Genomic DNA, 18,504 nt, shown 5'->3' with positions numbered 1-18,504 from the left:
AACTCGGGGGTTGAGGGCCGGGCTGTCTGGGGTGACTCGGTTGCTGGATTGATCCTGAATCGTGGCCCGTTCCGAGGTGTTCATTACAATCCTCGTGGGTTTCCTGTCTCCATCCTTCCAGGCATCGATTCTCTGTCTGCCGTGGGTGCCTTTCCCATGTAATCATCGGGTTATGACTCACCCCCAGCGTGTTTCTTTTTTTCTCTTAAACACTGGGTAGGATCATCATTATTCTGAGCCTGTCTGTGCTTTCCCCGTTTGCAAGCCCGAAATCCTACTTCATCTAAGCAGAAATCCTTCCAGCGTGATTCATCAGCTGCCTCTTTGTGGTGTTACAGGAAGTGAAAATCTCCAGCCCGGATTACCGAGACTGCAACTCAGCAGAAGCGATGGACGACTTCATGAAGAGAATCAGCTGCTACGAAGCCAGCTACCAGCCCCTCGACCCCGACAAATGTGACAGGTAGTTGCTAAGAGCTGACCGTCTCCGAATCACCCGCTTTAGGGCTTTCAGTGTTTTCTCATTCCTACAGAGCATTTGCTCCTCCATACTTTCATAAACTCTTTTAAAATATCTTTTAAAAAATTCCTGATTCCATATTCAGTGTGAATATTTTAGACACTGTGTAGAAGTCTGGAAAGTGAGTATTTGAACCCAGGCTTGCTACTATCCCCTGGAGATCTCTTTCATTTTTGTTCCCATCCTCTTGCTTTTCTCTCTTCCTCTTCTGGGAGGCCAGCCAGCCTCCCGACCACACGCTCTGCTGTGGGTGCTGCCCGCTCACGCCCTCTGACTCTCAGAGAAAGTAGATTCATGCCCTCAGGGAGCTGACAGCCAGCCACTGGAGCCTTGTTAGGGCTGAGTCTCTGCGGTTGGCCTGGGGCCGGGGATTTGCACCTGGGCCAGCTGTGCTGTGCTGTTGGGGTGTTCTGACCCGCCGGTCACCTTCCTGTGCAGGGACCTGTCCCTGATCAAGGTGATCGATGTGGGCCGGCGGTTCCTGGTGAACAGAGTGCAGGATCACATCCAGAGCCGAATCGTGTACTATCTGATGAACATCCACGTGCAGCCTCGCACCATCTACCTGTGTCGCCATGGCGAGAGCGAGCACAACCTCCAGGGGAAGATTGGAGGAGACTCAGGCCTGTCCAGCAGGGGCAGGAAGGTAGGAGGGGAGCAGGGGGCAAGGGGAAGCTGGGGCATGGGGTGCGCGTGTGTGGACGTGTGTGTGTGTGTGTGTGTGTGTGTGAAGGGTGGGGTCTCCCGGGGCCTTGGGGGGTGTGTGCGCGCAGGAGCTGCTCCTCAGGTCCCCCAGGCTCCTTCTCACGTTCTAACGACAGCAGAGTGAGCTCCCCTGCTGAGGTTCGGGTGGTTGGGTGCTGCTTCCCCGGGAGGGGCGGAGCCTGGAGTCCAGTGTGTGTCCCTCTCATCCCTCTCAGTTTGCCAATGCCCTGAGCAAGTTTGTGGAGGAGCAGAACCTGAAGGACCTCAAGGTGTGGACCAGCCAGCTGAAAAGCACCATCCAGACGGCGGAAGCCCTTCGGCTCCCCTACGAGCAGTGGAAGGCGCTCAATGAAATTGACGCTGTGAGTCCCGGGTCTGGCCGGGCCGTGGGAGCACGAAAGAGAGGGCACATGGAGGCCTCTTTCTGCCAGATCTGCCAGAGATCCTGAGAGCTCTTTCAGACCTGCACGTGCTGCGTTGACCAACTCGAGGTGGCCATTTGGGGCATGTTCCCTAAATGACCTCTGGGTGTTTCCTGCAGGGTGTCTGTGAGGAGATGACCTACGAGGAGATCAAGGACACCTACCCTGAGGAGTACGCTCTGCGCGAGCAGGACAAGTACTACTACCGCTACCCCACCGGGGAGGTACGTGCCTGCCCTCCCTTCCGTCTCTGGTCATCCGTCCACTCAGTGGACAGTGGTCAGGTGTAGGTGGTGTGTGCTGGGCGTGGAGGAACTCATGATGGCCCTTCTGAGGTCAAGGGTGTGGGGCTAGGCCAAGAGAGGGCTGCTGGGACCCAGACGGACCCGTTACTGGTAACTAGCCACGCACAGCGAGCTGTGGACACCGGGCAAGAAGGGCTCATACATCCAGCCTCCTAATCGGTTCCCACGCTTGTTCTCAGCACTCTTACTTTAGAGTCGAGTCTTCCTTTTTTTTTGTTTTTATTATTTTTTTTTTGTGAGGAAGATCAGCCCTGAGCTAATATGCGTTGCCAATCCTCCTCTTTTTGCCGAGGAAGATTGGCCCTGGGCTAACATCCGTGCCCATCTTCCTCTACTTTAGATGGGACGCCACCACAGCATGGCTTGACAAGCGGTGCATGGGTGTGCGCCCGGGATCCGAACCTGCAAACCCCGGGCTGCCGCAGCGGAGCCTGTGCACTTAACCGCTGCTCCACGGGGTCGGCCCATAGTTGAGTCTTCCTAAGTTGAGCCTGTCAGCAGCTCCAGGGGAAGCACAGCTGTATTTTCCTGTGTGCAGCAGTGAGCCAGGTGTTTGTCTAACGACACGCATAATGATGCAGGAGAGAATGATGATCGTGGCTGATGATTCACGGGACATGAGGGTTTCCCCTTGACCGCAGGCGAGGTGGCAGACACGTCATCTCATGTCCCTTGTGCTGCCTGAGGTGACACTGGTGGAGGGCATTCCCCACCATGTGTATGGCCCACTTTGGCTGAGTGAGCAGCTGCTTGGAGCCCTGGAAGGAGAGTCCAGAATGCTTGGGGGTCTGCTGCAGCCTTCGTGGGGTCACCTAGCGGGGTCCTTGCTGTCTTGGCTTGTCTCAGCATTTGTCATATCTCAGCGCCCTTGTGCTCAGGGCACTGTCCTCTTATCCCACCATGGCTCTCATTCCCTGGGACCTGGGTAATAAGGAGAGGGGCCGGTGTGCATGGGAGCCTACCCCTTCTCTTTCAATTTATTTTTGTTGAGATAAAATTCACATAATATAAGATTCATTATTTTAACCATTTTAAAGTATAAAATTCAGTGGTTTTTAGGATATTCACAATACTGTGCAACCATCACTAGTAATTCTAGAACATTCCATTACTCCAAAAAGAGACCCCAGCCTGTTAGCAGTCAGTCCCAATTCCCCCTACCCCTAGCCCGTGGCAACCACGAATCTACTTTCCGTCTCTGTGGATTTGCCTTTTCTGGATATTTCACATAAATGGATCAGACACTGTGGTCTTTTGTGTCTGGCTTCTTTCACTTAGTGTGATGTTTTCAGGGTTCATCCATGTTGTAGCGTGTGTCAGGACTTTGTTCCCTCACTCCCCGCGCAGAGGGGAGGAAAGGAAGGAGCGGAGAGAGAGGGTGGCAGGTTCATGTTTCACTTGGGATTACTTCTCCAAATCCATATCGACACAGATGATTTCCTTTTCTAGGAAGCCAGTCCAGCCAGGTCGCCCAACGCCCACAGGGGATGCAGCACAAAAACACCACTGCTCTTGACGGATCGCATGCTCTCTGGTTTATCATGACAGAGAGGTGTGGCCGTGGTGGCCAAGTTCCCACCCTTCCTCTCGTGCGCTTCTCCTCCAACACGGCGTCTCTGTCCCTCTGTCTTGCAGTCCTACCAGGACCTGGTCCAGCGCCTGGAGCCCGTGATCATGGAGCTGGAGCGGCAGGAAAACGTGCTAGTCATCTGCCACCAGGCCGTCCTGCGATGCCTCCTGGCCTACTTCCTGGATAAGAGTGCAGGTGCGCTGTCCTCGGAGCATCCCCGGTGAGGGTGGGGCAGAAATTAACTTCTGGGGCAGCTGTGGGCACGCCCTTCCTTTCCCAGCCCACGCGGTTGTCTGTCGTGCTGCCCGGTGTCAGGAAGGGCCTCCCAGCTGCCGAGGGGCCTTCTCGGCCCAGCACCTCCCTGCGGCCCCTGGAAAATTCTTCAGAGCACAGTTTGATGTGCAGTGTACTTAACAGCTTCATAGAACAGCCTCTAAGGGGCTTTGGCTCAGGAGGTGAGGGACAGCTCTTCCCTTCAGCCCACCTCTAAGGAACAAACAGCCCAGAACACTCTCATGATCCTCTTAAAATTTAAGTCTGTGTTTGCCCAAGGTTCAGCTGAATCTCGACATACCTAAATTGTTTGGGGAATGAGCGACTTTTTCTTTTCTCGAGGACGTGGTCCACAGCTACCCCAAACTTTTTTCCTCTAACTCATTGTGTGAGGGTGGGTTTGGGGGTTTGTTTTGATTTTGTTCTTTTGACTAGATGTCTTTTCTAGGGCTGCCTGCCTTGGGCCTGTGTGAGGGGTCAGGGGGTGGCTTCTGAGGGCGCCGAAGAGGCAGGAGCTGTCACTGGAGGCCTGCAGATGTCTGTCAAGTCTCAGATCTAACTGTGGGGCCCCTTCTCTTCTTTTCAGAGGAGATGCCTTACCTGAAATGCCCACTCCACACCGTCCTGAAGCTGACGCCCATTGCTTATGGTGAGTGTGGTGATGCGGACCCTGCCGAGACCTGCTCTCTCGGGGTGGCGGCTCCTGGTGGCTATGGGGCTGTGAGCCGCCGTCCCCTTTAACAGGAAGCCAACCTCCCTCCCCGCCCTCGCCTAGGTTGCCGTGTAGAATCCATCTACCTGAATGTGGAGTCGGTGAATACACACCGGGAGAGGTCAGAGGTGAGTGTGAGCTCCGTGCCTCTGGCCCTTCTGCACCTGCATCCCATCCCCCATCACCAGAAGGACTGTCCAGTGACGGGACCAGCTGTGGCAAGTCCCCACCTGCATTGCCTGTAAATGCTGACCTGTGTCTTTCAGTGGGTTCTTGCTGGAGGAGTTGGTTGGAACTTGGCGGCCTGGGTGACTCTCCCCTCCCTTTTCTCAGCATCCCTATCTCTCCTGTGGCTTCTGGGCATCCTCTTCTTTTTCTTCCTTTCCATGCTTTCTTGCCCCGTGTCTATTTGACCCGAGCAGTGAGTGTTAGAGGAGGATGCATTCTGATCCTTCAGACATAACCACAGCACAGGTCTTGCTGCCCTTTCCTTTGGGGCTGCCCAAACTACTTGCAAGTTCCAGAGTTAACTGGTTAAAACAGGATCAGCACATCCGCTGAGTCACCTGTATGCACTTAGGTACAGAATTACCCAGAAGACGATGACAATGAAAAAGGCAGTGGGACTGGAGAAGAAGACATGATTTGGGGATTAGAGACACGAGGGATGGCAGATGGAAAGCGTTTCCAGGAGACCCCGACTTCCACCTTGGGAGGTCTGAAATTTGGCGGTTGGTCTGGTTGATCTCCCAAGGGCAGAGCAGATTCCTGCCCAGGCGTACGTTGTGAAAGCAAGTTGGAATTTACTTTAAACTGGCTGTCGAAATGCAATGCTTTGCCAGCATCCGTCCGACCCTTTCTTGTACACCCAGTGTGACATTCCGTCCGTGCAGGTAGCTTCCCTGTTCCCAAGGGCTTGGCCAGGAGATTTTGGCGTTAAAATCCCAGCTTCCACTGGCAGTGGCCCAGCTGGTCGACAGAAAGGAGGGAGGACGGCTTCCCTGGGCTCCGTACTGGGCCCCCTTCTGAACTCGGGAGTGGGATGCTGCATTTCCTTTCGCTCTCCGAGGAGCAGCCCGAGGCTGCTGCTGCCTCTCAGCGTGGCTCCTGGGCCTTGAGCTGCAGAGCGACGGGCCGTGGGACTTCAGAGGTCCCCGCTCCAACCTCCTTGTCACTCAATCAGAGGGCTAGTGTTTGGCCCTGGCTGGCCGTGAATGCCTCCCTCAGGTTTTCTGCGTCTTGAGTCTCCTGGCTGGGGTTGAGGCCTGCGTTTCCTGTCCTAAGCCGGGTATAGTTATGGGGTCTGCTCTGCAGATCTGGCTTATGATCAGTGGGAGGGAGTCCAGCACCGACACCTTCTCATCCCTGCCCCTCCTGCTGTCCCCTCCGTGGCTCCCTGAGCCTCACACCCAGGCCTCTCTCCTCTCCTCCCCTCCTTCGGCTCTCTTGGAGGCTGGCAGCAAGGTTCTTTTCTCTCTGCTATAATTGGATAACTGTGCAGAACTGGTCCCACTGTCCTTTCCTCACCTGCTTTGCAAACATTGCGTTTGTCCAGGCGAGTGTCTTGGAAAGATCTGGGGAAGGGGCTCCGGAGGGGATCGTCCCTTGTTCTTACCGACCGGGAGACACAGGACAGAACGGCCACCCCGAGGTCCCAGGGCCGCTCCTCGTGGTTGGTCTTGACGTATCCGTAACACCCAGAAGCAGAGAAATGTGTTTGGTTTGGTTTGGGGTTTTTTGGCTTATCTACCTGCCCCCTCCTTGTAACTGTCGCCTTCTCTCTTTTGTCTTTGTCTCGCTTAGGATGCAAAGAAGGGACCTAACCCGCTCATGAGACGCAATAGTGTCACCCCACTAGCCAGCCCCGAGCCCAGCAAAAAGCCTCGCATCAACAGCTTTGAGGAGCATGTGGCCTCCACCTCCGCCGCCCTGCCCAACTGCCTGCCCCCGGAGGTGCCCACGCAGCTGCCCGGACAAGTGCGTTCACCCCCTTCCCTCCCTCGCCGTCCCGTCGCGGGTCTGGGTGGGTGTGGCCGTGGCCTTGGCCCCGGGCCTGCGCCTCTGGGTGGTGGAGGGAGGGAACACGGGGACACTCTGAAGTTTGTGACACCTGGGGGTCCTTCCTTGCTGGCGGTGGCAGGGAGTGTGCACGCCTCCTTTCTGAGAAGGTGATCTTTGTGGCCAGAACCAGGCAGAGCGGAAGAAGTAGTGAAGTGCCCTGTTCACGTTCATGAATAGTTTTTTCTAGAACAAAGTTGACGGCGGAGCCCCGGTTCAGAGTCTCCATTCAGCTCTGGGCTTTCAGCTTCCGTGGGCTCTGAGGGTGTCTTTTCTGTCCGAGGCCCGTAGCTATTTTTCCTTACCGTCCTCCTTCGCCATCGCTCCCTGTTACAGGCGGGGCCCGTGGAGCGGGTCCTCGCCTGCGGCCGGCCTGGCCCGGTTAGAACTCGGGGAGCCTGACTCTCCGGGCTGGATGGCCTGGAAGTAGCCACTGTCTCCCATAACTAGTTACTTCAGCACGTAGTAAAAAAACCGAAAAGCAAAGAACAACTAGACTTCACTGATTGCATTCACTATGAAGGTTAGAAGGCTGGGAGACTGGCGATTGGGCATTAAGATTTGTTTTCAGAAAATCAGTCTTCTCCCTCAAAGACAGCCAAGAACCTTTGCCACAATGTGAAACATCGAAATCCCTGGGCACAAATTTAGGTGCCACCCAGGGGTCTCCCTGCCCTCCACCCACCACACCTGGTCTCTTGCAGTAAATCCCAGGCAGAATTTTGGCTTGCGTTTGTTTGGGAGGTCGGAGCCGAGGCCCGAAAACTCTTCCTGTATTTCCCCTGAAGCTGATTTAAACCTGGTGGTGTCTGGAAATGTGATGTAGGGGAGAGAGCTGCATGGCCTCGGGTAGGTCATCGAAACCTGTTCAGGCCTCAGTTTTCCCATCTGTGGAATGGGGGATAGCATCTACTGCAGGAGGCGGACCAAAGGAGATAATTCGGCATCTCATATGGGGTCTGGCGCTCACTAAGGGCTCCGTAGGGTTAGACGATGCTGAACCAGAGCCTGGAGACCTGGCTTCCGGTCGTGGCTCTGCCACCAGCTGTAGGATTTTATTGTCAGGTTACATCACCTCCCTGGCCTTCAGTCTCCTTATCTTTTAAAATGAGAGTAGGATTGGGAGACGTCTAATTAACACTCCTTTCAGGTCTAAAATCAGAGGTGTTTTTTAATGAAAACTGAGAACTGAAGTGGTGTCTCTATGACATTCTGTTTTGGAGTAAACTGTGGGGTCCTAGTTGGAAGTTCAGAGGCCACTGTCACAGGCACGTGGGGGGACTGGCCTGGACCGGGGGTGGGTGGTGTGTGGGGCTGCATTACCCGGGTCACAGAGGACGCGTGGCTGGGGGTCCCCAGGGTTGCTGAGCTGAATCCTCGGGGGATCTGGAAGCCACTGGCTGGGCCAGGAGTGGGAGAATTGACAGAGCTTCATCCCAGCAGAGGATGTCCCGGATTCAATGGCTCGGGCCCCTCTCCCTGTCCCCCTACTAACTTCTCTCTCTCGACCTTTTCTCTCTGCAGCCTTTGCTAGGGAAAGCCTGTTTGTAAGTATTTTTCTCTGAATGATTTTGCTGCTTGCACCTCTTTTTCTTGCTTGCCAGTTTGGCCTCCTGCGTGTTAACGTGTTGAGGACCATGACGGTTTTTGTGAAGTCTGAAGGAGGAAGGTGGGCGTGGGAGGAGAGAGCAGGGCATTTGTGAATTTTTAGCAAAGGATGCAAGAGGTGATTACGGCCCAGCTGTTTTCAGTGCGTCCTGACGCTGCCACTGCTGCAGCTGGCTTCTCCTCGCTCCCTCTCAGGGGCCTAGGTGACTCCGGTACTTGCAATGGTCTGTGGCTTGACGTAAATCCAATTTTTCCCTCTTCGAGTTTGATTTTGGTGGCAGGCTAGGTCTGTGCCTGCTGCCATTCTCGTAAGTCGTCTGCCTCCCGTAGGAGAGCCCTTTCATTTGAAAGGAAAATTTATCCAGAGCCTAATCTGCAGAATACATTGAGCAGGACTGGTGGGGAGTGGAGCCCTGCAGCCTCTCCCTCCCTGTCCTGGCAGGGACTGCCCCCGACTCTGCCCCCCACAGGGGCTCCAAGGACTCCCATGCTCTGGAGAGGTCTCTTTGGAAACTGTTCTTCCAGATCGGGTTGTCCTGAACGGGAACCTGTTCAGCCTTAACAGTTCAGAGCTGGGTGCAGCTTTCGAATCAGACCCACCGGGTTGTCCCCTTCCTTCAGCCAGATCTCTCTGTGGAAAGTTTCTGGTTAAGCATCAGGTAGAGCGGTTGCTGGATAATCCAGCCTTGCCACTGCTCTGATGGTCCCCACCCGCAGAAGGAACCGAGGCCTTTATATGGCAGAATTTTAGTAACCACTACCATGAAATATCACCCTCCCCAACCCCGCAAGTCCCATCTCCCCGTGTTCCCTTTGCTGATTAGATCACCTTTTCTAATTCATGCAGAAACTGAACTGGCTTACAGAGTGCAGCCTGATAAGCTTAAAACATGGCGTGTTCTTGGAAAATGAGAGTTGTTTGGCATTGTGCTTCGATTAGGTGGCACCATCTGTAGTGAATGTGTCCTGTCATGCTGTATAGCTCACGGAGAATGTGTTTGCACACATTCCATGTCTCTGGTCCTTAATGTAACCCCAGGAGGTCAGCAGGGCAGTTACCATCCCTGTCTATCAGATGGGGGCAGCGGGTAAGCCACTTGCCAATGGTCGTCCAGCTAGTCAGCAGCAGAATCAGGGCATGAATGGGTCTCCCAGTTCTGAAGGCTGGCTGCTTTCTCTCTGCCGGTTTCTGGAACAGCCAAGATACTGTTCATCTACTGCTGTCCCCGGCACCTGCCGCCTGCCGCCTGCGGGCCACTGCCTGGAGCTGTTAGATTTCCTCTTTAGCTCTTACAGCCCCTCCCTCGAAGCCTGCTTCCCGTGGCTCGGTTGTGTTTATTTAATGGTGGGCCTGTCCATTAAATTCAGTCTTGAAGAGGAACAGTCCCGTGTCTGTTAGCCCCTGAAGCCAGGCGTTGTACTCGGAATGTGTCAGGATCAAGGTTCTCCTTGTGTGAAAACTCCCCTTTGGATTTGGAGCCTTATGGTTTTGCATCTGTGCATGTCCTGTTGGTTTTGACCCATGGCCTGATGCTGCCAAAAAAGAAGCCGTCCTAGTGGGAAGGGGCGATTTGGGCACATCCGCCCACCTTCCGAGGCTGAACTTGCCCGTCTCCAAGGCTAATAGCACCTTTGGCTAGAATCCCTCCAGCTCAGCAAAAATGTTTTCTCTGGACCCATCACACCTGCATTCCACTCTGGGGTCCCAGCATCCAACCCAGTCTGGGAGTACAAGCCCATGTCTGGGATAGTAGAGACCAAAGTTTATTATTAAAGTCAAAGTGAGCTGGGTTTGGGTCTTGGTTCTGCTACCCTCTCTCTTTGCAGCTCTAGGCAAGCTAGTGCAATTCTTAGACTTCAGCCTCCTCATCTGTGCAACGGGGAGAGGAACGTCCTGAGGTGTTTTGATAATGAGAATATAGATGTGGCACTTAGCAAGTATCTGGCACACAGTCAGTGCCCAGTGGATGGCCGCCTTGTCATGGAGAGATGGTGCCCTGTGCTTTGGTGATGCATCCCGGGCTCTCTGGTTTGGGCCACACCACTGTGCATTTGGGTGCCCTCCTGCTCCTCCTGCTCCAAGCCAGTGGGATTTCTTCTCACGGGCAGCAAGAGCACCAAGAGACTGGGGAGTGGGGGAGCCATGGATGAGATCCTGGTTTCCTGGTAAAACGGGCTCGCCAGCCCGGATGGGTGCAGCGCCCTGCTGTCCTACCCCCTGGGCTGCACTGGCTCCTCAGGGCCGACAGACCCTCTGGCATTCACAATGCATCCTTGATTTTTAACTTTCAAATGCACACTGAAAAGAAAACACTACTAAAGATGTTTGTTTTGTTTTTCTTTTCCAACATGTTTCTTCCTTTCCCCCCATGCTTGAAAGACGAACTGTCTGTCACATTTTCTCAAAGTTTTCTCCTTACTAACCTTGGAAAGGTAAATGGCTTGGTGCATGCCCCCTTGTCCCCTCCACATCTCTGAGTCATGGCATCCCAGCCTGTCAGGGCATCTTGGTCTGTGTGATGACTGGCCATTGTGAAGTTTGTGACTCATACACCCCGTGCCGGAGTGCCAGGGAACTTGTGTTTCCTAAGAGCAGCGCCATCGTCTCGAGGTCCTCTCTCTCTCGTTTCCTCCTTTCCCTCCACGTGTCCTGAGCCAGGGGCACCATGAGTGAATGATGTGGACATAGCCCGTGCCTGCGGTCCAAGTGTCGTTGTTGCATTGCCGTCATTCGTGGGTGCTCGAAGCCTTGGGCTGGAGATGTCCGGGGGTGGGTTGGAGCCAGCAGCTGCAGAAGGATGTGGCAGCACAGTGCCCTCGCAGCCCACAGGTGGCTGCAAGGCTACAGGGCTCTCCCTAGGCGAGCCCCTCTGCCTCCCCCCAACTCACAGAGGCTGTCCGATGGACTCATGGTTGGAGGCTCGAGTTGCCTGGGCTCCTGAGTCCGGCTGAGAGCAGCCTCAGATCTGGGCGCTGGCTTCAGGGCTCCCAGCCCTGCGATTTTCTCTTCTAGAGATTTCTCCACCGTGGGAGGGGAGTGGGCCTCGGGGGTCCTTGCATAGTTGTCTGTTGGTCTCCACTCCCCGCTCCTCCCTTTAAGACAGCCTTGGTGGAGACACTCAGGATGGGAGAGAATACTTTTAAAAATTGTGTTTCCTTTTTTGCGGGGTGGATTAAGGAGGTTAGGTAGAGAGACCTCTGCTGTGGGGTGGCAACCGTCATCTGTCCCCCTGGCTGATCGGAAAACATTTTTTTAAGGGGGTTTTGACACTGGCCAGCTCCTAGGGGTGGGGCTTCCAGCTAGGATCGCTTTTATTCCAGGGAAGAGAGCATTAGGGACACAGGCCTTCTCTGCCTGGGTCCTTCCCCACCACATCCAGTGTCACCTGTGTCCTAGCTGCCGAGCTGGTGTTCCTAGAATCTGGATCCCAGCAGCTAGGGTGTGCGGCTCTGCTTGAGCCAAGTTGGGAGGAGAGTCCTTATGCTTCTTTGGAGGAACCCTGGTGCATCCTCTGTCTGGCTGTGGCCAGCGAGAGTTCCCTGAGTGGGGCCAGGGAGCAGCCACCAGGCTCTAAAGGGCCATGAGCAGGAGGGTCCCTTAGTCACAGAACACCTCTGACCCATGGGAGCTGCCGGGTCTCCCCTCTCCCCTCTCCCCTCCACACCTCCTCCAGGCACATGACAGGCCTCTCTGCTCCGAGGGCCCCTCCCGGCCTTGCGCCCAGCCCCTTCTCCTGTGTGACCCTGGGCTTCACCTCCACCACGTTCCCGGGGCCTCCCTGGCTTTCTTCTACCCATTTGGTGATGATGCTCTTCTGGGGTCGGGTTCTTTGTTGGGGGAGAAGTCTCAATTGCGTGACTGTGAGTCTTGCTTTAGAAACTGAGTCAACAGTAAACAGTAATTCCCCTTCACCTCCCTCTTCTCTCCTGAACAGAACATGAAGGGCTCCCAGAGCAGCGTCGACTCATCCAGGACACACTGAGGCAGACCCATCGGTCCCATTCCATCTCCATTTCTGCACCTAGCTAGCACCCTTCCTTCTCCCCGAGGCCAGATGATCCCAAGGACTGCTCCCAGAACGGGGTGGGGTGGTGTAGAAGAGGTTCTGCTGGTCGAAGAGAACCCGTACCCCCAACAGCATCAGGGTGGCCTTGCCTGTGTGCAGAACCCGTCGCTTCTGCCTCAAGTGGCACGCCACCCTGCCCTCTGCCCTCTGCCCTGCCTGGCCTTGCAGGGCTGTGTGGCCTCCCTGACCCTCCACGAGGCTTGGTGAGGACGATGGGCAGCGGAGGAGGTGAGAAGGCCCTGAGGGGAGACGTTGGGTGCCTCCGTGCTGTTTTGTTTCCTTTCTGTGATCTGGGCCTGGTAGGTCCCCAGCTGGGGAGATGACACTCTTCTGAACGCTAGATTAAAGGGGGCCCCGATCCCAGCTGCTGAAGGTTAAGGGATGTTGAAAACTTTCACGAGGCTCCGTTGTGCATCTTGGCCACCGGGAGAGCCAGTCCCAGCGGTGGAGAGAGAAGTCTCCGAGCTAGACTTGGTCAGCTGAGCAGCGGCCCTCCAGCGTGTCCACACACCTCCCCAGGTCGTGTTCTGCCTCTAAAGATGGTGAAGGACGGTCTGGCTGTCTAGGCACGAGGAAGTGCTTTGCTGAAATAGCCCCGGGCCGCACCCTCCCACGGCACTCTGTGGTCCCTGCGCTCTCCTGCCTGGATCCAGGGGCATCTGAGAGCTGGCCCTCCAGGAACTGCTTGCTTTTGCACTTTGTTAATGGCAGAAAGTGTGGCCTGAAGGCTGCACCTTCCCTTCAGGAACTTAGATGTTTGGGTTTGTGCCCTTGGAGGTTGGAGCCCTGAAAGAAGGTGGGGAGTCGGGCACGCCCATGAGATGGGGAGCTCAGAGGGACCTCGGTAAACCGGCCGGGGAGCGAGCACTGGGATCATTGCAAGACCGACCCTGGGAGACGGCGTGGAGAAGAACAAGGATCCGGCTTCCTTCCTTCAGGACCTTCATCACCTCCTGTGTTTCCCAGGTGGGGACAGTGGCCCAAGCCAGGCCTCGCTCGAGGCCGCTTCCTCCAAGGGGCTGTCCGTGGTCCCCCGGGAGGATTCAGCGCAACTCCGCGCGTTCCTGTCAAGCATCTACTGTATGCCCAGCGTGGTGCTGGGCTCCTTGGGGGATTCCGAAGAAGAGAGTGTCCTTGCTTGCCTGCATGGCACCTGTGGCGTTTTTTGGGAGGGTTCAGAGCAGGGCTTGGGGGACATGTGGTTCTCAATACCTGTAGTTTCTGCCTGCTGGTTTCTCCTTGTTGCCTTCAAGTCCTGGGGGAGGAGGCGGCGTCTTGAGGCCCAGAAGAAACCATTTGGAGATGCAGTAGTAGAGCTCGTCCAAATGACCCTTGTAAGGATCTCTCAAAGCTGGTGCCAAAGGTCACCTTCCTTTCCTGCCCTCTGCCTTTGAGCCTGACATTCTTGCCCCTCCTAGCTTACGAAATCGTTCCTGGGATGGGGCGGGGGGGGCCTCGACATCTGGACCTGGGAGTGGAGGGAAGGGCTGTTTTTGTTTTGTTGGAGAGCAGCTGTTAGAGAATGCACGTTTCTCCTGTTGGGATTAAGTGGGACACGGGGACACGTGTCAGATACCGGACAATCAGGTTGGTGGTCTTCACACCAAACCATTCAGATCCCCCCACCCCCCATGGCAGTCTGCCTGCGAGGATGTCCATGTCTACGCTCCTGTGCGGCCGAAGACTGGGCTCTTTTCCCTGTTTCCCTCCATCTCGAGTCTCTTCAGACCTGTGTGTGTGAGTGTGTGCACACGGGCCTGTGTTGGTAGGTTGGTGGTATTTTTAGACAGAGGGGCGGGCAGCTCTGCTCCTGAGAGTGGCCTTATGTCTCACACTCTGGCCGCCTCCTCTTTCTGGCTGTCAGAGCTGACTCTGAATCTCAACTCTCGAGGCTGATGCAAGTGGGGCTCTACGAAGATGCTCCCCCCTTGCCTCTGGCTCCCTGACATCAGTCTGTGCATGAAGGAGGCTTTGCCTAATGCAGGACTTGAGGTTGTAAGGGCCTAGATGGGGAGATAGAACAGAAATATGGCCGAGGAGGGGAGACCCTGGAGAGAGCACAAGGCTGCTTGATTGAAACCCAGCGAGCTGACTCTCGAGGCGCACCGGACGGAGGGTGTGTTGGAGCTGTAATCCCGGATCCTCTGCTGCCCCGACTATTGACTCTCACCCTCCGACGCCCGGAAAATATCTGGGACCAATTTTTTTAACTCTGCCTATTTGTGTTTGGGTGGGCTCACCCTCTCCTTATTCTGTCCTGAGACGGGGGGCGAAGCTCTTCATTGGGGGAGGAGAAGAAAAACTGTTCGAACCACACCAATGACGTTTTCGTTTGTAATACTTGAAATTTATTTTTTTATTATTTTGATAGCAGATGTGCTATTTATTTATTTAATATGTATAAGGGAGCCTGAAAATAGAAAGCTGTATAGATGAGGTTTAGTTGCTCATTGGTTTGGGGGCCTTTTCTGTGTGACACATGACTTCTCTGTGTTCTGTACATTTGTCTGAATTAATTACGTGGGATGAAGCTGTACCAGCTTTCAAACAGGGGGTGCCTTTCAGAAATTTGTATATTTTGCAGTTGCCAGACCAATAAAATATCTGATTGAAATACACCGACGAAGTGCACTTCTGGGCCTTTTTTGGGGGGGAAACATCTATAATTGACACTTGTGGCCATGTGTCAAGCGTCTACCATTCAGCTCTTGGCTGCCACTCCATTGCCTTCCTCTAAACAGCACATGCAGAGGCCAACTGCCTGGTGCCTGCATTTGGGAAACAATAAGCTGTGTCAACCTGAAAGAAATAGACTTTATCTTTTAGAGCTGTTTTAGGTTTACAGAACAGAGCAAATAGTACAGAGAATTTCCATAGGCCTCCTCTGGCCCCGCACACATTGGTGTGATGCATTTGTTACAAGTGATGAGCCAATATTGATAGGTTATTATTAACTAGAATCCATAGTTTGCACTAGGGTTCACTCTGTGTTGTACGTTTCTATGGGTTTTGACAAATGCCACTGATAAGTATCTACCATTACAGGGTATAGAGTGCCCCATCCATTTCTCCTCCCTGCCATACCCTTTCTCCGCTGCCCCCTTTCAGAGGGCAGCAGTTCTCATAGAAGCGTTGCGGAAGATGACAGGGCCCTGGGCAGGATTACAGGAAGCCTGTTGTTTTAGGTTCTTCGTTCCTTTCATTTCCCCACCCTTCCTCCAGCCCCTCATGGCCCCTTTCACAGTTCCACTGGGAAAAAACTTGATTGAACTTCTAGGACTATTTAGCCACAATTTGAGCAAGTTATTTCACTTCTGAGCTTCAGTATCTTCATCACTACAGATGAGGACGCTATTTACAGGCAGGGCCAAGGGCTGAAAGAGAACATTCATGTGGTATAAGGCAGCCAGAGCATTTCCTTCAGGTAAAGTATTTATGACCTGCAGAGCTCGCACTGGGTCTCAATTTTTTTTCCATAGCCCCCACTGCTACACTCCAAAATAGCCCTTACACCCAAATTAGTCTTTGTGCATCCCTTATGGGCTCTCCCAACCCCAGCTGTGAAGAGGACAGGCGTCAGCTGTGTGATGGGGCAGAGGGTTGTGACGAAGAGCCTGGCCTGGCGAGCAGAGTGCAAACAACCCACTGCCCGCCGGGCTGATCCATGCTTCAGGCCAGCCCCCGAGTTCTGAGCCTACATTTGAATGCTCATTACATGTTGGGTGCAGTGGTAAGGGAGGTGGTCTTCACAGACATGAGTCTTTGCCCCCAGATCAGGGCCAGTCTTTCAGGTTATCTACCAAGGAAATTAGAAGTCTGCCCTGAGAGAGGAGGTGTACATACTTTAAAGTCCTGGGCCTGCAGGGTGATGGGAATCTGCATCAGTTCCATGACCTGAGATAGGTCTCTGTGTGACCTTGGGCGAGGGCTATAATTATTGAATAAATATTGAATGAGTGACCAACTGGATGAGTCAGCGGAGCAGAGGCACAGAGAGCTTCGTGAAGGTGAATGCCAGAAAGAAATTCATTCATCACTGAGGTCCCAAATATGAGCCAGACACTCTGTGGTTTTGGTACCTTGAAAACCGGACTAGGAATTCCCCTGTAGCAGAAAAAGTCATTATGCCGAATACTAACAGCTACGACGCTAAGGACTTAGTGATCTTATGTGACCCTTATGAGTGTCCTGCGAGGTAAGGCTATTATTGTCACGCCCATTTTACGGATGGAAAATTTGAGACTCACAGAACATAAATAATTTACCCAGAGCTGCTTGGCAGGTAAATTTCAGGGATTCAAATCCAGATATCTGGGACTCTAAGATTTGTGGCTTTAACCGTTATGAAATCCCACCTCTGTCTATTCTTGGTCCTTCCAGAGCACTAGTGTGAGTTTTTTCACAGCTAATGTGAGTTAGTGGTGGAACGGGCAAGAGGTCAGGTCAGCTCTAAGCTGCTTGCCTGCTGGACCAGGAGGTTGGGCTGTCCCTCCCATCATGCTCCCCGAGGTGCCCAGCTGGTGGTCCGATGGTCAGGGTCTTCAGGGAAGTCATAAGCAGCCCATCACAAGAAACTGGGAGCTCTGACCCAGATTTGGAAATCCCCAGGTAAGAGCCCAAGTCTGTCGTGGCAATAGTTTCTCACATCAAGAATTTTACTAGCACTGCTGAGAGGCCAAGCAGAGTGCTGTAGCTAAAGGGTGGGTGGGGAGTGGGAGGTGGGTGTGACCAAGGGGATGCTCAGGAAGTGTTTCTGCAGTGAAATGACCTTGGAGAAGATGGAATTGGTGGCCCGGAATTGGGGCCGGGCTGTGCCTGCACTCTTCCCGCCACGAGCTCCCCACCTGTAGGCCGGGGCGGCCGGGAGGAGCTTCCAGCCAGATTGATTCTCATCTCACTTTGCCCTCGGCTCACTTTCCACTTTTCTCACGGTGTGGTTGAGAATATGTTAACTTGGAATTACTTAGTATACAGTCCTGGGGGAGTTGGTCAACTATCTGGGAGGAAAAAGCTAATTAGATCACAGTGTTGCACCCTCCATGTTGACCTAATTGTTTAAAAAAAATCGAAGAAGGAGAAGAAAATATGGGTGAATGCCTAATTTTGTAGTGGGAAAAGACCAAGCTGAAAAACAATAAAAGAAACTGCAAAAGAAATATTAAAATTCTAAGTTCCAGGTCATTAAAAACCATCGTAAGCAAAAGGAAAACAACATGCTGGAAAAATATTTGCAACAAATTTGACCCCTAAATTATCCTAAAATATGAGTTGGAAACAGCCACGGCAATAAGAAAAACAGGGAGACTTTTCTCGACACCTGGACAAAGCCTTTTACCTTATCCTCACCACAAACCTTTGCAAACTTTTAAAGACTAAAGATGGAGCAGCTAAAGTTTGGTGGAGTTAAGTTCCAGAGGTTGTTTTGTAAGCTTCATTTTGAGTTCACATTTTTGGAATGTGAACATTCACATTCCAAATGCACAGCGTGAGTGCATTTGGATCAAGTTTTCCTTGGCGTTTGAGCAGGTTTTTATAGTCAATGCATCAATGGCCTAGGTGATCTGTAAAGGCACTGGTTTCAACCTACAGGTTCTGACGTATTCCTAAGACCATACGAAAAGAGAACCCCCAAAAGACAACAGAAGCAACCTCGAACACAGTACTTCAGCCCCTTAGGACTAAAGAGGACCCTGAGAGAAGTCTTGGGATGTATTTAATAGTGTGGGCATTGATGGTGGATGCCTCATCTCCTCACACGCAGGGATCATTAGCCACATGAGATTCAATGTATAGGGTGACATGAAGATTAGGGGCAGGCTGGGTTGGTAGACTACCTAACGGTGGTGGGGATGAGGGTGGGCACAGTGGAGAAGTGCTCCCCAAATATAAAATACTATGTAACATTGCATTGTCAATAAATGCTCAGTGCTGGGGGATAGTAGGGGTACAGGTAAGCCATCCATTTTCAGTTCCTTGGGGCCTAAACTTCAGCTGCAGTCATTAGAGTGACTACCTCGGATGTATTGCATTAACTGAACAGAAGATGTTACACCTGGACATTCTGGGCACTGCATTTGGTGAACAAAGGGGCAGAGGAGGCACTTGAGGCCTGGGTGGGACCTTGTTCATTTCCTTGAGTGCTAGCTGTGTAGTGGAATCAAGGAATCAAGGGGCTGGGGAGAGTGGAGGTGGCCAGCCCCCTGCAATGAAGCAATGAGGCAACCCCGGGCTGTGGAGGTAGACGGTCCCACGTTCATATTCCAG

The 18,504-nt window shown here is 53.4% G+C and overlaps 1 protein-coding gene across 3 annotated transcripts in view; it reads left to right on the top strand.

The window, feature by feature from the left end:
• The window catches only part of PFKFB3 (6-phosphofructo-2-kinase/fructose-2,6-biphosphatase 3), an 84,112-nt gene extending 69,250 nt beyond the window's left edge, over window positions 1-14,862 (top strand). For all 3 annotated transcript variants that reach the window (XM_014783684.2, XM_004425385.3, XM_087420854.1), the window contains 9 exons: window positions 339-463; window positions 959-1,166; window positions 1,441-1,587; window positions 1,767-1,871; window positions 3,588-3,717; window positions 4,382-4,444; window positions 4,571-4,635; window positions 6,311-6,484; window positions 12,109-14,862. In XM_014783684.2, coding sequence (XP_014639170.1) covers window positions 339-463; window positions 959-1,166; window positions 1,441-1,587; window positions 1,767-1,871; window positions 3,588-3,717; window positions 4,382-4,444; window positions 4,571-4,635; window positions 6,311-6,484; window positions 12,109-12,156 — 1,065 coding nt within the window. In that variant the 3' untranslated portion in view covers window positions 12,157-14,862. The remainder of the gene's footprint in view (window positions 1-338; window positions 464-958; window positions 1,167-1,440; window positions 1,588-1,766; window positions 1,872-3,587; window positions 3,718-4,381; window positions 4,445-4,570; window positions 4,636-6,310; window positions 6,485-12,108) is intronic.
• The last annotated feature ends 3,642 nt before the right edge of the window (window positions 14,863-18,504 follow it).

Source organism: Ceratotherium simum, chromosome 32 (genome assembly GCF_057802395.1).
Source record: "Ceratotherium simum simum isolate JZ-2026a chromosome 32, ASM5780239v1, whole genome shotgun sequence".
Classification (NCBI taxonomy): domain Eukaryota; kingdom Metazoa; phylum Chordata; class Mammalia; order Perissodactyla; family Rhinocerotidae; genus Ceratotherium; species Ceratotherium simum.
Note: the sequence above shows the minus strand (reverse complement) of the source record. Positions and strands in the feature narration are given on the sequence as shown.